The sequence below is a fragment of the Lactuca virosa genome, chromosome 6, assembly GCF_052849685.1.
Source record: "Lactuca virosa cultivar CGN04683 chromosome 6, Lactuca_virosa_CGN04683_v6, whole genome shotgun sequence".
In the NCBI taxonomy this organism is placed as follows: domain Eukaryota; kingdom Viridiplantae; phylum Streptophyta; class Magnoliopsida; order Asterales; family Asteraceae; genus Lactuca; species Lactuca virosa.
Genome location: NC_136431.1, coordinates 56362305 through 56378910, shown reverse-complemented (window position 1 = coordinate 56378910; position 16606 = coordinate 56362305). Strand labels below are relative to the sequence as shown.

Below are 16606 nucleotides of genomic sequence, written 5' to 3'. Positions count from 1 at the left end.
CCCTAAAAGACGTCCTAAGCCATAAAGTTATAAACTTTATGCTATTGCATGCATGAATGGGGATTAAGACATGATTTAAGTCCATAAACACACTTTGTGGCCATCTAACACTTGCATGGTTGAGGCCAAACCATCAAGGCGCGATTTTTATGGCTCTAAACACTTCCAAGAGCCTAAAAGGATAGCTCATATGGACTGGAACTTCTAAAACTCAAGAAACCCTAACTATTGAGCCAAAATGCAACATAAAACGCCCCAAAACTAGATCTAAGCATGCAATGGTCAAGGTTAAAGCTTTATACCTCAAATGAGTCAGAAATGATGCCAAACTTCTGGATCTACAAGTCCTCTTCACATTCTTACTCCTTCTTCAAACTCCTTCTTCTTCAAAATCAACAAATATCACCCAAAAAGGCTCAAGATTAGCTCAAGATGCATGCAAGAGGCTTAGGGTTCGAGTTTAGCACTTTAGGGACAGTGGAGGCTGAGGGAATGAAGGTTGGGACGAACTTAAGATGTTTATATAAGGTGCAAAACCTAAAATTTAGGGTTTGCATCTGGTCAGCTTATGCCCAGCATACGCATGGGTAATCCCAGCATACGCATGGGCTTCCCCCGCTTCGCGCCTTACCTTTGTACGTCGTGCGTACGCTATGTACGCCGGCCCTCCTCCCAAAAACATGATATTATTACTCAAATAAGCAACAAAAGGAAGTACCTGGCAACTTGGGCATTACATTATTTGCCAATGACAACAATACCATGCCAAGAGCCTCACGAACCAATAGCACCTAATCCTAATGTTTTATACGCTAAGAATATTTTGCGTAATTTTTTCTAGTAGAGATAGTCTTAGATTTCATCTTCTAAAAGTCAGAATCGTGGACGTCAAACTTGTCTATATTAACCTTGCCATCTTCAGCCATAACTCTTATACCAGTTTTTAGGTATTCGAACGACAATCACATAGTTAAAAGATTCGAAGAAAAAAAACTAAAAAATTAATGTGGTTCACACGATTAGGATAATCGTGCTACCTTCACGGGCTAACTAGAAGATTTATTATTGATATTGGTATGAAGTTTACAATTACATATGAGACTGAGGTCTCATATGTAGATCTGCAACCTTGTATAAAATACGTGAGACACTATCAAATATTTAATCATTCACCAAAACCATTTCCGATATTGGACATCTTTTACCCGCCTGAAACACTTAAACTCCAAAACTCAACATGATCCTCATGAGTCCCGTTTTAGCATACTGAAGTGCATCCCTATGTACCAGGTAACTACATGACATTCTACATCCAATGTACCACATATATGTAGGTGTTAACTTCTATCTCAAACCTCAAAGCCTAGCCATCTAAACAAGAGTATTATTTCTTAGTCCAATGATGAGGTTGAGTATAGAGATGTAGCCAACATTGTTGAAGAACCTTGTTGGTTTTACATTCTTCTCTACGAGTGATATGCCTCATCTACCAAAACCATAGTTGTGTATTGCGATGATTTTAGTGTTGATACATGGCTACCAATCATGTTTAGCATGAATGTACCAAACAGATCGCATATCACAGTAAACATCTATTTTCCCCTTAAGTTGTTTTGGGTCGGGATGAGTTATTCATGTTTTGTCCAATTATCATTATGCAATATCTTCATCTAGGGACTTCCATCATCTTTATCTCACGGGCTTAGGAAGAGTTTGAACTTTCATGCTATTACTCTCAATAACACTATTTATCGGGGGTGTTAGTGTATATAGATGTTATGTAATCGATCTCATGTTAGTCCCATTTTGTGTAGTATCACTTCTCTTATAATCATTTTATATCTATAAATGAGAAGATATTCCCCGAGAAAACACATTGTATCAAAGATTAACACTTATTTTAACCTATGATCCTCAAGAATGGTTTAATTACATATTTGATCCTTCTACATGCTTTACACAAAACTCTTATACACGCCCTCTTCTTGTTCCTAAGTTCAAATTAACGAGGAAAAGGAAAGAAAAATGAGTAGAAATGAAAAGAAAGTAAAAGAAAATGGTGTTCATGAGTTTCATTAAAGGAAGGATGTGGAATAATCATTTTCTCTCCTAACTTTCCTTCAGATTTGGAAGGATTAGGAGAGAAAAAACAAAACATTTAGGATGCGTTTAGTTGCGGAAAAATGGACCGTTTTCCGGAAAAAATTTCCAAGAAAAATGAGAATTTTGAAAACGCGTTTAGTTCGTCTATTTTTCTAAATTTTTCACGGAAAATGAAAATTTTCCGTTTTCTAAAATTACAAAGAAGTTTGAAATTTTTGGAAAACCGATAATCATTGTTTTCCACATTTTTCTAATTCCAAAATTTTTCTAATTCCAAAATTTTTCTAAAATATAAACACTCACTCCCACCCCATCCACCTCTACCTACCCTCACCCTTAATACCCCCAACCCACCACACCCCTACCTACCTACACTCACTCCCAAGCCCACCCCCCCCCCCACACACACACACACACCAACCCCCACAAACACACACACACCACCACCGTCACCATCATCGACACCACCACTGCCCCCCGCCGCTGCCCCCACCACAGCCACCGTCCCCACGCCCACCCTACCACCGCTACCGTTTTCTAAAAATGAAATCCGATAGAAAAATACACATCTAAACGCGTTTTCTAATTTTCTAAAACTGAAAATGAAAAATGAATAAGTTTTAACTAAACGCGTTTTCTAAATTTTCCAATGAAAACCGAAAACGAAAAACGAAAATTGGAAAGGGAAAACGAAAAACGGAAAATAAAAACTGTTTTTCCGTAACTAAACGCAACCTTAATTTTCCTATCACTTCTCTCTAACTCGGAACACAAAATAAAAATGTATTTTCCTTTCCTTTCTCTTTTTTTCTCTCCTTACTTTCATTTCCTTTCTTTTCGTAACTAAAACTCACCTTTCTTTTCGTTACTAAAACTCATTTTTTCTCTCCTTTCTTTTTGTAACTAAAACTCACCTTTCTTTTCGTTACTAAAACTCTGGAACCAATGTACTAATTCAAGACATATACTAAAAGTCAAATAAATATTATCTACACAAACCTTTATTTTCCAAAAATATCTCTTAATCTAAACCTCCCAAAGATTAATTCTTAATGGCAACTTATCTTTAGCTTTACTTTCTATCCAACTAACTTCACAATATACCATTCACATTGTGCTAAAAGGTTTTATTCTTTCATATTTTGTCAAACTACACCAACTTTAAATTTTATTAAGCATCATACCTAAATTTCCACCTTTTCCTTGGGACTTTGTAGTACTCCCACATCCCTTTGACTTCTGTGTCTCACCAAACACAATACAACATCTTCTCTCGTATCCTGTTATACATAACAATTAAGAATCCCATTCGAAATTCGATATAACTTGGATTACGATTTAAAATATAAATATATATGCATACAAATTAACCAGGGACACAAACAGCATCATGATTGTCATAAATGCAGAATGTAGACCACATTATTAAGATTTAAGAATCAGAATCCCGCCATTTTACAAATCTATTTACAATAAAATTCTTTTAATAATTTTATTTTCATTTCTGTTTCACAGGTTCCCCTTTGCAAATGGGACACACGTTCTTCATGGACAACCATTTCTTGATACACCCAACATGAAAATCATGCCCACAAGCTTTTAACATCCCAATATCATCCATATTCGCATACTCTTCCTGAAAATTTTAAACCAAAAAAAATATTATTTCATTATCTTTTTTAAAACTTTTTAGTGTTAAACCGAAATCTTACAAGGCAAATAACACAGGTGGCTTCATCTTGTATTTGATCTGAAGAACAGTAAATTGATTCTTGAATGCATTTTGAAATAAGATGATCAGGGAGACCAGTGGCTACACTTCCGATTCTTTCCCCAAGTGCAAGAAGCTCCTGTTTGGACCAAATTTGTAAAAAAAAATTAAAACTTGGGCCAAAAATGTAAAATTATATAAAAACTTACTAACCTCATAGCTCATGTCATCTATGTCAAGTCTCATATCCCGATGTTGATCAAATGGATTTCTTGATCCATAAAAACCCGATCGATCCACAATCACAAGACCCTGTAAATTGATCAAATGAAGGGCAAAATGGTAAAGTTGTCAACTTTGCATATAATGGCATAAATCATAATGAATACCTCGGGTTGTGGTCGATCATGGAAATTGACCCCGGAAAAAGACCGATATCTTTCATTTGACAATCTTGCCCTTCCACTCCTATCGTTATTACTACTATGCCACCCAATGGTGGAAGAAGAAGAAGAAGTAGAAGAAGAAAAGGAAGAAGAAGAAGAAGGTCTTAAATTTCTTGAAGAATAATTATTTGTTGCTAATTGTAACCCTTCATCTGTATTGTGACCTAATCGCAAGTTACTTGAAGTTGAAGACACCCTGAAAGTTGACCCAGGCCTTTGACTATAGTTGCTTCGAATTCCTCTTACAGATGATGTGCTCTGAAAATTTTCAAGAACATGATTGTTTCTTGTAACAACATTATTGTTTTGTTGTTGTTGTTGTTGTTGTTGTTGTCCAATGTCTAATGAAGAATTAGGGTTACTGTTTCCTTCAAGAAAAGGGTTCAATTCACAATTGAGAGAACTACTTTCTGCAATTTGTAGAATAACTTTTGTTATATTATAGGGTTAATCACATATTCACATATATTAGCAATAAAACCTTACCATGAATAGTTGGATTCCAATCCCGGGTCAACCCGTTTAGATCCATTGGAGCGGAAACATCCATGGGCCTACTGGTTGTAAAATAGTCACGTGACAAATTACTGGTGAAATGTGTTCTTGAAGAGTTTGTTTCCAAGTCAAACATCCCCCTACTCCTCACATTTCTAGAGCTTTCACCAATGGAAAGACTATTATTGACATTGCTTCTATGATCAGGGTTTGTTGTGTTATTATTATAATCCCAAGGGGCATGAAGAAAGTTTATACTTGGAGTTTCTTGCCATGGTTCAGTGAGCATGGTGACATCAGAAGAACTTCCATTGTTTGTATCTGGAACACCAGGGCTTTTGCGTTTATAATGACCTCTTGCATTGAATAAATCTTCATTGAAAGGATTGTTTGTCCCATTGTAATTTGATGAAGATGCTAGATTTCTATAATCTTCAGAAGGTATATAGGATGATGATGATGTATGCATAGAAAGATCAGAAGGGCCAACACCATTTTGTTGGAAATTTGGGAGTTGAAGATTGTTAGGTAATGAAGAATATGGTGTTGAGATTGGAGTGTGATTACAGTGAGTGTATTGTGCTCCATCAATTGACATGTTATCTGGATATATGAGAGAAGTGCTTTCACTAGTCACATTTCTTGCTGCAAATCAGAAATAAGAAGTGGAAAATTAATATTTATTGCATACATTAAGCATGGAGATTTCAGATCAAGCCTCAAGGAGCCAAAGGTTTACCAGTATGAATGTATGGATGCTCTGTTAAGTTCCAGCTTTGATCATTCTCAGTTTCAAGCATGTATGATGGGCTGAAAAGATGCCGATGCCCCATATCTTATGACTAATTGTCTAATTCTCAACTGTGAGCAACAATTTTTTCAGTGTAAGAAGCTGAGATGAAATGAATCATGAACACTATGAACACATAACACAGAGAGAGAGGAATTAGTACATATATAACAGCAATCGAATTCATCAACATCTATGGAAGAACACAGAGAATGAATTTTCTTCAATTTTACACTAAGAAAGACAAATCTAAACCTTCGGAACTTCAACGAACATCTACCTCACATCAATCTCTGAATAAATTAAGCTACAAACCAACATCTCATCTTCCAAGCATGGTTATAAGCTTATTATACTTACCTACAAGCTAAACGACCTATGTATTCTCTTTCAGATTATCAATCAATAACCTCTGTAAAAACAATTCCTAAATAACATCGTCTTCTCTCAGAACTCTCAATATCCTCAAATCATCCGCTTCACATACTTCACATCGTTAACATCGATAATGATCAAATTACACAACCGATCGTATAAAATCACCGTATAAAAAACCGTAAAATTCATAAACAAATCAAAACCAGAAGAATCCGAGTATTACACGATAACAATCGATGAAAAAATCATCAAAAAAATTTAGAATCAAAACCAGTCATCCTCTCATCGATCGATGACAAACTTGAAACGGAAAAAATTAAAAATAAAATTAAAAAAATAAAAACATACCTACTTTTTTCGACGGTGGATGAAACTTGAAAGGTATATTCCGATGAAAAGAGAAGCGGTTGGAGGTGAAATTGGAGATGGAGAGAAAGAGAGAGAGAGATGAAAAAATTCAAAAGGGTAGGGGATTCGGTGGATGGCCCATAGATGAAAGAAAGGATTTAAAGGAAGGAAGAGAGAGTGTGCGTATGAGTTGGGTTTCGCTTACGATTACACGGAAGCCATTGATTCATTCATATTTCATCCCATAACTCCTCCTACGTATTCGTATCTGACAATTTTTGTTCTAGATTTCCCTTTGCTAGAGGCAACTACAGATAAATGTACTACCAATTTTTTGACAGCTGTATTTATATTCCCAAATGGGATAATTTTTTTATTTTTATTTAATTATTAATTATTAGTTATAAAGACAAATTTTATATCTCGTGTAAGATTAAAGAGTAAAAAATCCACTACATATAGTGGTGCTTAATAACTTTTGTATTTTTGTATATCTTTAGGTATTTAGATTTGTTTAATTAAAGCTTTATGACTGATCCAATACTATATAGATATGTGTGATGGAATAAAGGAAATATGTTTAAAAAATATTGATCTACGAGGATTATTGTATCTTATTTGAGAAATAATTTTTCATAATCATTTAGCTTTTATAAAAAAAGTATTGCTTAAGAAAAATTCAAGAAATATCTTGTAGACCTACAAATCCTTTGTTTGGATCGGATACTTATATGTTAAGTAAATATACATATGAAAAATGGAAGTATTGGGGCATGATATTTTAAGCGGTGATAATCTAATGATAATAGATTTATCGCTTTTGATTGTCACGGTGTATGCTTCTCAACTTTTGGATGAGAAAAGAACATGGTGGTTCAAATTGTTGGCTATCTCATATTTGAGAAGTTTGTGGTTTTAGGTAATTTAACAAAGTCTCGTGTCAAAGAAAATGGTTGTTTTTTTTTTCAATCTTTGGTCAATGTATTCAATCGATCTATCTTCGATGTCGAGCTAGTGTGTAAAATCAGTTTATCTTGGATGTCGGGTTTGTGGATATCCCTCTTGGGGGATATTCTTTTGCTTTGAGTATAAATTTTAGGTCTAAAATGTCCAAGTTGAATCGGTTTTTTTATTTCAGATGGAATAGTCAGTAGATTCTCAAACGTTACGAGGGTTGTTTTGGAAAAAAAAATGTTTGGATCATTGCCTTATTCTTTTGAAAAATGTTAGTTCGAACTATGGTCATAGTCCCTTACGCTTGTCTCATTTGTGGTATATTACTGACGAATTTACGAAAGTAGTCACGTGTTCTTGGTTTTAACACGGGGTACTTTTGGAAAACCATATGGTGGATTTTAAAAAGAAATTTTAAGGTCTTAAAAGCAATTTAAATGTGTGGTAGGGAGAGTTTAAAAATGCCAAAGAATAGAGAAAATATGATCTTCAAAAAAATAGTTAGGTTTGAAGAGCCAGGTTGCTTAGGAATTGAAGGGAATGAAAACTATAAGTACTTTCAAGGAATCATCAACAATAAAAGAAAACAAGTTTCCATATTGAGAATCATGGTCGAAGGCGAGTGGATGACCGATCCTAGTCATATGAAATTTGAGTTTTAACCGTATTTCGAGGAAAAGTTTATGCATTTGAATTATGTTCGGTTTACTCATCTTTCGTCATCCTTAACCACATAACAACTTTCATTTGTTGTAACATCCCAAAAACCAACCATAAATTTTTCAAAAATCAGAGTATGATAATACTAAAAAGGGGTTCCATCCATAACATAATAACATAACAACATTACCATAAGCAGAAGTTAAATTCTTGTTTTGAAAACAAAGTCATAAAAGATAAACATAGAGTGGATGTCATGCCCCGAGAATGTCCAGATATCCCAATCAAGCCAGTTTATTGTCCTTCGAACCTGAAGGACCTGCAACTAAAAATGTAGAATATCAACTATAAGCCTACTACTTAGTGAGTAATCATAATATCATATGCATTTCACATTATATCACATAAACATCATCTAAATTCTACCTCATAACATCAAGTAGAATTCTAACACATATCAACAATTAATAATCACATATAATTGAACACATAACATATGCTAGCATACATAACCCCAGTCAACTAGAATCCCTCTGATAGGTCTGTCTCTAGTTGACCTAATATTGACCACTTCCCTCCGAGAGGTCTATCATGGTCTTGACCACTTCCCTTCGAAAGGTTTATCATGGCCTTTCATCCTTTCTGATTCAACTAGATTCCCTATGGGAGGTCTGTCTCTAGTTGGCATACTCATAACACATGGACCATATAATAAGTAAGATCATGAGAACTCACATGAATGATTGATAAGATAATCCACAGAACGGCTAACCGATACTGATATTGCCTCGAACCACTACACAATAATTAACCCTAATTTATTAATTAAGGTATAATACCTAACTTTCCTCTATAAACGAGTATTTCTATTTCTAAGCCTTATCTTAGGTCAAAAGACCATTTAGCCCTTAATAAATGATGTAACACAGACATTCACTAAAACTTGACCAAAATTCAAACTGGTCAAAATTCAACTGTCCACCGCACTTGGGTTTAGTCACGACAAAACAGTTGTGAGACTTCCTCGTCCACTGCGTCGTGGTCAGTATTTGACTGTGTCGCGGTTCGTCTTGCGTATTACTTCTTTCATTAAGCACTTAATCCTTACAGATCAAGGCTTAGATTTTTAGTTCTGGTTCTCTCTAGTGGTTTAATGGATAAAGTTTCAAACTTAATCCATTCTAATGCCTAAGCCCATCAAGATCTACAACTGTAGCATCCCAAAATTCAAGGCCAAAAATTTCGTTTTTAGTTTAACAATTCATAAACCAACAGTATAAAAACATCCATAATAATATCTCATGTCAAAACCCAAGTATCAATAATCAAAACAAGTTATGGTAAAATAATATCAAGGTGTAATCCCAAAGATCTCATGTGCGGAAATCGTAGAGTGATGCGCTACGATCGAGCCGACTCCTTTCCTTTGAAAACGAAGTACCTGAAACCAAAACTGAAAACCGTAAGCACGAAGCTTAGTGAGTTCCCCCATCATACCACATACCATACAAATCACGTACTGCCAGGCATATCTAGGTGCCCGGCCTACCCTGTCAGGCATATCTGGGTGCCCGACCTACCTTGTCAAGCGTATCTGGGTGCTCGACCTACCCTGCTGAGCATACCGGGGTGCTGAACCTACCCCACTGTCAGGCATACCGGGGTGCCTGACCTACCCCATGTCAGGCATATTTGGGTTCCCGACCAACCCTCCGGTGTATCTCAACCGGTTACGGGGACTATTTCACCCCTACCACTACCACATAACAACATAACATAACAAAAACATACTGCCAGGCATACCGGGGTGCCCGACCTACCCCTTTGGTCCTTTCGACCTGGTACGGGGACTATTCCCCCTACTACCACTATCACATAACATCATACCATACTAGCACATAAAACATAACAAATAGTGGCATACCAGACAATTATCACAAAGACAATTATCTAACAAACAACTCCTACTAGTGGGCCGGCATTGTGGCCTTAGACCCACTTCTACTGGAAGGTAACTCACCTCGAATGTTGAAGCTCGCTGCCCGAACTCCCTAGCTGCTGCCCTGACGGCTTCCCAAACTAACAATTACCAACACAAAATCCAATTAGCAACTAAGTTCTTAACCATGAACCATAATCCAAATCTTGGGGTAAAATGACCATTTTACCCCTGGCCCAACAAGACCATAACTAAGGCCTAAAACTATATAATCCATAAAAACCCATCAATGGCCCAATTTTCCAAATTGGCCTAAACCCTTACATGGGCCTTTTCCTAAAGCCCATTTACTTCTTTGAACCAATGATTTTTTCGATGGCCCAAAGGTTCAAGCCCATTGGGCCCAATCAAGGCCTAACTACATTGGGCCCGCTAAGGCCTAATTCATCATCCAAGGCCCATTAGGTCAAACCCAGCAAGGCAAGCCCAACCAGAAATCCATTACTCTAAAATCCTTAGTCCATTATCAGCCCAAACCAAAGGATAGGTCCAATACCAAGCTAGCCCACAATCAAAGAGTCCAAAACTTGGTCAGGGGCTACTCACGTCGTGAGGCCGTGGTTTCAGTCAAGGAACTTCCTCGAATACGTACTCACGTCGTGAGGCTTCATTCCTCACGTCGTGAGTCCAGATCTGACCAAAATTAAGCATTAAGCTCTTAATCCATTAAGCCTTAACATGGGACAGTTTATAGGGTCTTCCTTGACCCCAAGGACCATAAAAATCAAATCTTTTCAGTCACATATGTTCGATATATGACTTAAACACCAACTTGGTCAAAATGAAGGAAAAAGGACCAAGACTCAAACTTGGAGTCCAAAACCATGACCAAAGTCCAGATCTAGAACATATAAGACTTAATATTCCATCATAATCCATAAAGTTGCCAACTTTATGGACTCCATGCATGCTAACCAACATTACATGCCATAAAATGCATGGAAACTTAGATCTAGAAAGCAAGGAAAGGAAAGGCATGAGCTTGAGGACTTACAAAGGTCCAAAAGCTCCACAACTAGCTGATGATGAAGCCAAGAAGCTAACAAATGCACCACCAATGATCTTCTTCTACTTAATGAGCTTCAAAGCCTCTAAAATCTCTTGAATAACACCAAAATGACCAAGAACTTCAATGGGGGTTGAGATTAGGGTTTCCAGAGGTCTTGGGAGTGAAAGAGGCTAAGGAGAAGCAACCCTAATCATCTTATACCTTTAAATACCCGAAAATTAGGGTTTTGGAGCATCAGGCGCTCCTCACGTCGTGAGTCCTTAATTCTCACGTCGTGAGCCTTAAATGAACTTGGTCAACAAGTCAACGATCACTCACCCGAACTATTCCAACTTCAAACGGCCATAACTTCTTCCTTATTAACTCCGTTTTTGACGTTCTTTATATCCACGGAAAGGTGGCGAGAAGCTCTATACATCTATCAACTTATCCTCACCTCAAAACCTTCTGAACGAAAATCCAAATTTCATAAAGAGCTCGAATTGCCACTTTACTGATATGCCCCTTGGCTCCAATGCACAACCCAAACTCTCGGATTACCTCCAATACATTATTTGTACCCAAATGGGTCTAGATCTCTCTTTTCCAAAGGAACCTAAGCCTTATGATAACCTATCTTCGGGTCACAGTCCCGAATTAGGAAAGCGATTCGGAACAGGGCGTTACAACTCTCCTCCACTTAAATTAGATTTTGTCCTCGAAATCACTCCTTACTAATACCCATATCCAAAATTACTGATCCGAGGGACGCAACTGATGATCCTGCACATAAGACAACCTTCTCAAGTCAACCGAAACCGATCCGAACTTCCATCCCGAAGAAACGAACCTCAAGCTTCCGTAAACCACTTTTGCCTTCCCAAAGTCTGAATTCCATAATAAAGAGTAAAAAATCCATTATTGGTGCTTAATAACTTTTGTACTTATTTTACTGAATGTTAATTATATATATTTGTATATTAACAAAACACGTTTCTTAAAGTATATAACAATTCAAGTATAGTTTTGATTTTAGCAAAAGTTAGACACAATAAGTTTTTATATGATTATCTTAATATAATTGTAAAAAAAAAGATGTCAATAGATTCTTATTTTGACAGTAATTGTTTTTTATGGTTGTTTGATAGTTGTTGATTGAGTCTGATTGAATCGACGTCTGACTGAGTTTCATAGTCATGAATCTGACCAAGTAAAAGCATATCAAATGAGCCAAGACGGAGTCATAAGTTTTTAAGTATGGTATAAAATATAAACAATCTGAATCTACACGAATCAGACCCAGTTTCTTACCAGATCCAGCAAAAAAAAACATTAAAACATCTTGTTGTTACCACCTGATGATCTTGGTTTTGGTTGACTAATTTTTTATTTATTGATTTTTTTTATTATAATCTTAAGCATTAAATTTGTTTAATTAAATCTATATGACTGATTCAATACTACATAGATATGTGTGTTGGAATAAAGGAAATATGTTTAAAAACTATTAATCTACGAGGCTTATTATATCTTATTTGATAAACAATTTTTCATAATCATTTAGCTTTTATAAAAAATATTGCTAAGGGAAGATGAAAGAAATATATTTTAGAAATATAAATCATTTGTTTGGATGTATTTTATAATTTGTATATTATCTGTATTAGTTGGTATCTGTCCTTTCGGTAGAGGGAGGAATGACGTAAGCAATGACGTATAAAGCCATTATTATTGAAGATACGCGTCTTTTCGTTGTGGAAGGATGTATTTTATAATTTGTATATTATCTGTATTAGTTGGTATTTGTCGTTATCGGTAGAATAAGTGTCATGTGTCGATAGATGACATATAACCTATCGACACATGACACTTATTCTACCGATGAAAGAAATATATTTTAGAAATATAAATCCTTTGTTTGGATCATATACTTAAAATGGAAGTATTGTGACATGATATATTAAGCGATGATTAATCTAATAATGGTAATTTATCGCTTTTGATTGTCAAGTTGTATCATGTATGCTTCTCGACTTTTGGATAACAGAACGTTGTGGTTCAAATTATTGGCCTTGTGACGATCTTATATTTGGAGAAGTTGTGGTTGTAGGTATTTTAACTAAGTCTTGGAGGCGTGGGAAAGGGAATGATTGTTTTTTTTCCGGTCTTCGGTCAATGTGTTTAATCAGTTTATCTTGGATATCGAGTTGGTGGCGGTCTTTGGTCAATGTGTTCAATCAATTTATCTTGGATGTCGGCGTCATTGCGTGCGTCATTCCTCCCGCCTTCGAAAGGACAGATATTTCTGAATAAATTCAGGCCCGGTTTTAAGGAGGAGCAAAAGGTGCAGTCGCACAGGGCCCCGAAAAAAATAGGGCCCGAGTTTTAATTAAATTATATATTTAATAACTAAATATATATGAATTTATTCTATGTTTTTAGATAAAGTCTGCGTAGCACAATTGGCATAAGCACATCTTTTTTTTTTAAGTCAAGCGTGGTTCGGTTTTGATGCTTTAAATTCAATTTATAGTTTTGGTCCTTACTTTATGCTATATATTTTATAATCAACCCCTCTTTTCAATATGTTTAACAAATCAGTTTTTAAAAGTTACATAATTAACCCTTGAACTATTTATAAAATTCCATATGATCATTTTTAATTAATTTGTTTACTTTTATGTTTTCTGTAAGGACAATTCACCGTCTTAAGTTTGTTTACCTTATATATTAAAAAAATTTATTTAGGGCCTCATTTTTCTTCTTAGCACAAGGCCCTTAAAATCTCCAAGTCGGCCCTGTGAATAATGTTTGCTTACGTTAATCTTCCATGGGGGGGGGGGGGGCTATTCTTTTACTTTGAGTAGCAATGGGTTTAAAATGTCCACGTTGGATTGGTTTTTTATTTCGGATGAAATTATTGATAGATTTCCAAACATTATGAGGTTGCTTTGGATAAAAAGTTGTTAGTTCGGCAATTGTCATATTCCCTTATGCTTGTTTCATTTGTGGTACACTATTGACGGATTTACGAAAATCTGGAAGCTTGGAAACTCGGAAACTATTAAGACGAAACATTATAATTATATGTTAATATAATTATAAAAAGGGAACATAAACTTGAAAGCGTGGAAACTATTAAGGCACATTCGCTCGGTGTTAATGAGGTTTATTCATCATATTATGCTAATATTTAGCTAACACCCTGACCCATAATTGTTAATGTTAAATGAGCGGAAGATTTATGTATAAATCTATACAGGGTTAACACCCTACCTGCGGTTGCTAGCTACAACCTTGATGGTCGAGTCATATCAGGGATAATTGTCTAAACATTTTTTTTCTTCGACGTCCGATGAAGCGTCGATGGATAGGGGATAATACGCCATGTCGCATGCTCGATTATGAGGACTCATTTCAACACCACCTCCAGCACACCTTAAGGGAAATTACAAAAATAAGTTAATAATAATAAAACTTATATATATATATATATATATATATATATATATATATATATATATATATATATATATATATATAGTAAAACACTGTTATGAGATAAGAATTCAACATTAATTATAAGGTTGGATTAACACTTGGAAAAAGGATACCCCACTAATTTTATAAGTTGAAATAATACTTATAAAACACAAATCTTTGGTTAAAACGTCTACAAGTAATATAAGTTTAAATACTTATAAATCAAATACTTAATACTTTTGATATAAAACACTAAAAACCTATGAACTCACCACATTATGTTGACGTTTTCAAAACCGCATGTGTTCTTAGGAAATTGAAAGCCAGACGTGGCAATGATCGCAGAAACTTTTAGGGATTCAATGGAAGTATTATTGTTCGACTATTTCTAAGATATTAATTGTATTTTTATATTGTGTACTTGTATGGCGTTTAAAATGTAATCAAAATTATATAATAAATGAAGTAATTATGTTATATATTATGTGTATTGTTCAATGTAATCAAATTTTGTTATCCATGATAAAGACGTCGCACAACCTGACGTTTCCGCCGTCGGCCGGGGGTGTGACAAAGTTAATTATTGAGATTACATAATTATGCTAAATTTATATTAATTATCTAATAATTAATGGATAATTCTAGAAGATAACTATATATGATTAAATTATTAATTTAATTAGATAATCACTTGATTCAAATAAGGAATGTGTTTGAATCATGGATAAGATCACATACCTATAAATAAGGGTAAGGACCAAAGGAGACGATAAACCCAAAAACTTAAAGGAGTTGTCCCCTCCCTCTTTTCTATCCCTCCTGTTCGACGGCTAGGTTTCTTCAAGAAACTTGATGTTGGTCGATTTCAACCAGATACTCTTCAAGAGTTGTTATTACTTGCTGATGGATGGGATATTGTCAAAGGGATGTTGGTTTGGACCTTTTCTCCGTTAGTTGCCATTACAAGGTAACCATAAACCTTTATTGTAGGTTAAGTTACTTTCTTTTAATATATGAACATTGTCTATTGGCATGGATTATGGTGTTTGATCTTATTTTCTTCCATTGTCTGTTAAATTTATGTTATTATAAACAAGCACCATGATCCAACAATGGTATCAAAGACGTTTTTTCATGATTATTAACACTATAAATTGATTTGTATTGTTTGATGGTGTATGGTTTTATAACACATAAGGAAATTTTGTTGGTATAAAAATACACATAGTAATTACTTTTTTAGGGTTTTGCAAACCTATTTTCAGATATCACAAAAAAAGTCATGTTTGATTTCCGAACCACAAAAAAACATTATCTAGCCAAAATCGATTTTCTAAATTCAAGGTGTTTGAATTTGTTCATTTTCATTTATTTTGATTTTATAATGGCTTTGATATTAGATGTTTTCTATTGGTATAAAAACATACAATAAAAACTATATAGTGTTTATATGTTTACGTCCTTAAAATTCGTTTTATTGATATTGTAATATATAAAAAAGGTTTGTTTTATTTATTGTTTTGTCACAATCCTTATTAAAATATTGTTTGAATTAACTATATGAGTGTTTTACTCTTTGTATGGACCCGATGGTGCATTGCTTCAGTTGGACTTACTTTATGATGTATCAGGCTGTTCTTCACTTTCCTTGTTATATACTTTCCATGTAATGTAGCTATAATAAGTATTGGACCAGATCAAAAAAGTATTAGATTACAATTTGTAAACAAGTGAAGACCGGAGTCAACTATACAAGGACCTTGGAGATTGGAGTCTTGGAGGCTTCTTAATCGAGCATTAGGTGTGGTTGGCGAATCAAGTGGGGGGTATGTATCATTTTAGGTAAATTGTCCCTATAATGACATAGTTTTTTCGTATGATTTGTGACATCCCAAAAATACAAAGTAAAATTTTCATTTTTAAAACAACCAAACCATTCATTCATTCATTCTAAAAGATAATCAAAGTATAATTTATTCTCAAAACATCATAAATAAGTAAAACAAGATAGTACGGAAAACTCTGGGGGATGCAATGCGATCAAGCCGGGCCCTTTCCTTTGGAACCAAAAGTATCTGAAACATTTAAACATAAACCGTAAGCACAAAGCTTAGTAAGTTTCCCCAAAATAACACATACCAAACATAATATAACAGGTATATTTCAACCCCAAGTGAATGTTATGAGTCAAATCATAGTTTTACAATCACTTCCTGCTATAGGCCAAATCATGGTTTTTTCTTGCAATGCC

At 34.9% G+C, this 16606-nt stretch overlaps 1 protein-coding gene across 5 annotated transcripts; it reads right to left on the bottom strand.

Annotated features, from left to right (window-relative positions):
• Nucleotides 1–3411: 3411 nt before the first annotated feature.
• LOC145120121 (RING/U-box superfamily protein) lies at nt 3412–6574 on the bottom strand. 5 transcript variants are annotated; one of them, XM_079055912.1, is made up of 7 exons: nt 6272–6574; nt 5495–5671; nt 4747–5400; nt 4204–4688; nt 4028–4126; nt 3816–3953; nt 3412–3739 (listed from the first exon to the last, which is right to left on the bottom strand). In XM_079055912.1, the coding sequence occupies exons 2-7, from the start codon at nt 5586–5588 to the stop codon at nt 3602–3604; spliced, it is 1608 nt and encodes a 535-aa protein (XP_078912038.1). In that variant the 5' UTR covers nt 5589–5671; nt 6272–6574; the 3' UTR covers nt 3412–3601. The 5 variants fall into 5 exon arrangements, with proteins under 5 accessions (XP_078912038.1, XP_078912036.1, XP_078912041.1 ...); XM_079055910.1 differs by having other exon boundaries at nt 5495–5616; XM_079055915.1 differs by having other exon boundaries at nt 4204–4670; nt 5495–5616.
• Nucleotides 6575–16606: the final 10032 nt, after the last annotated feature.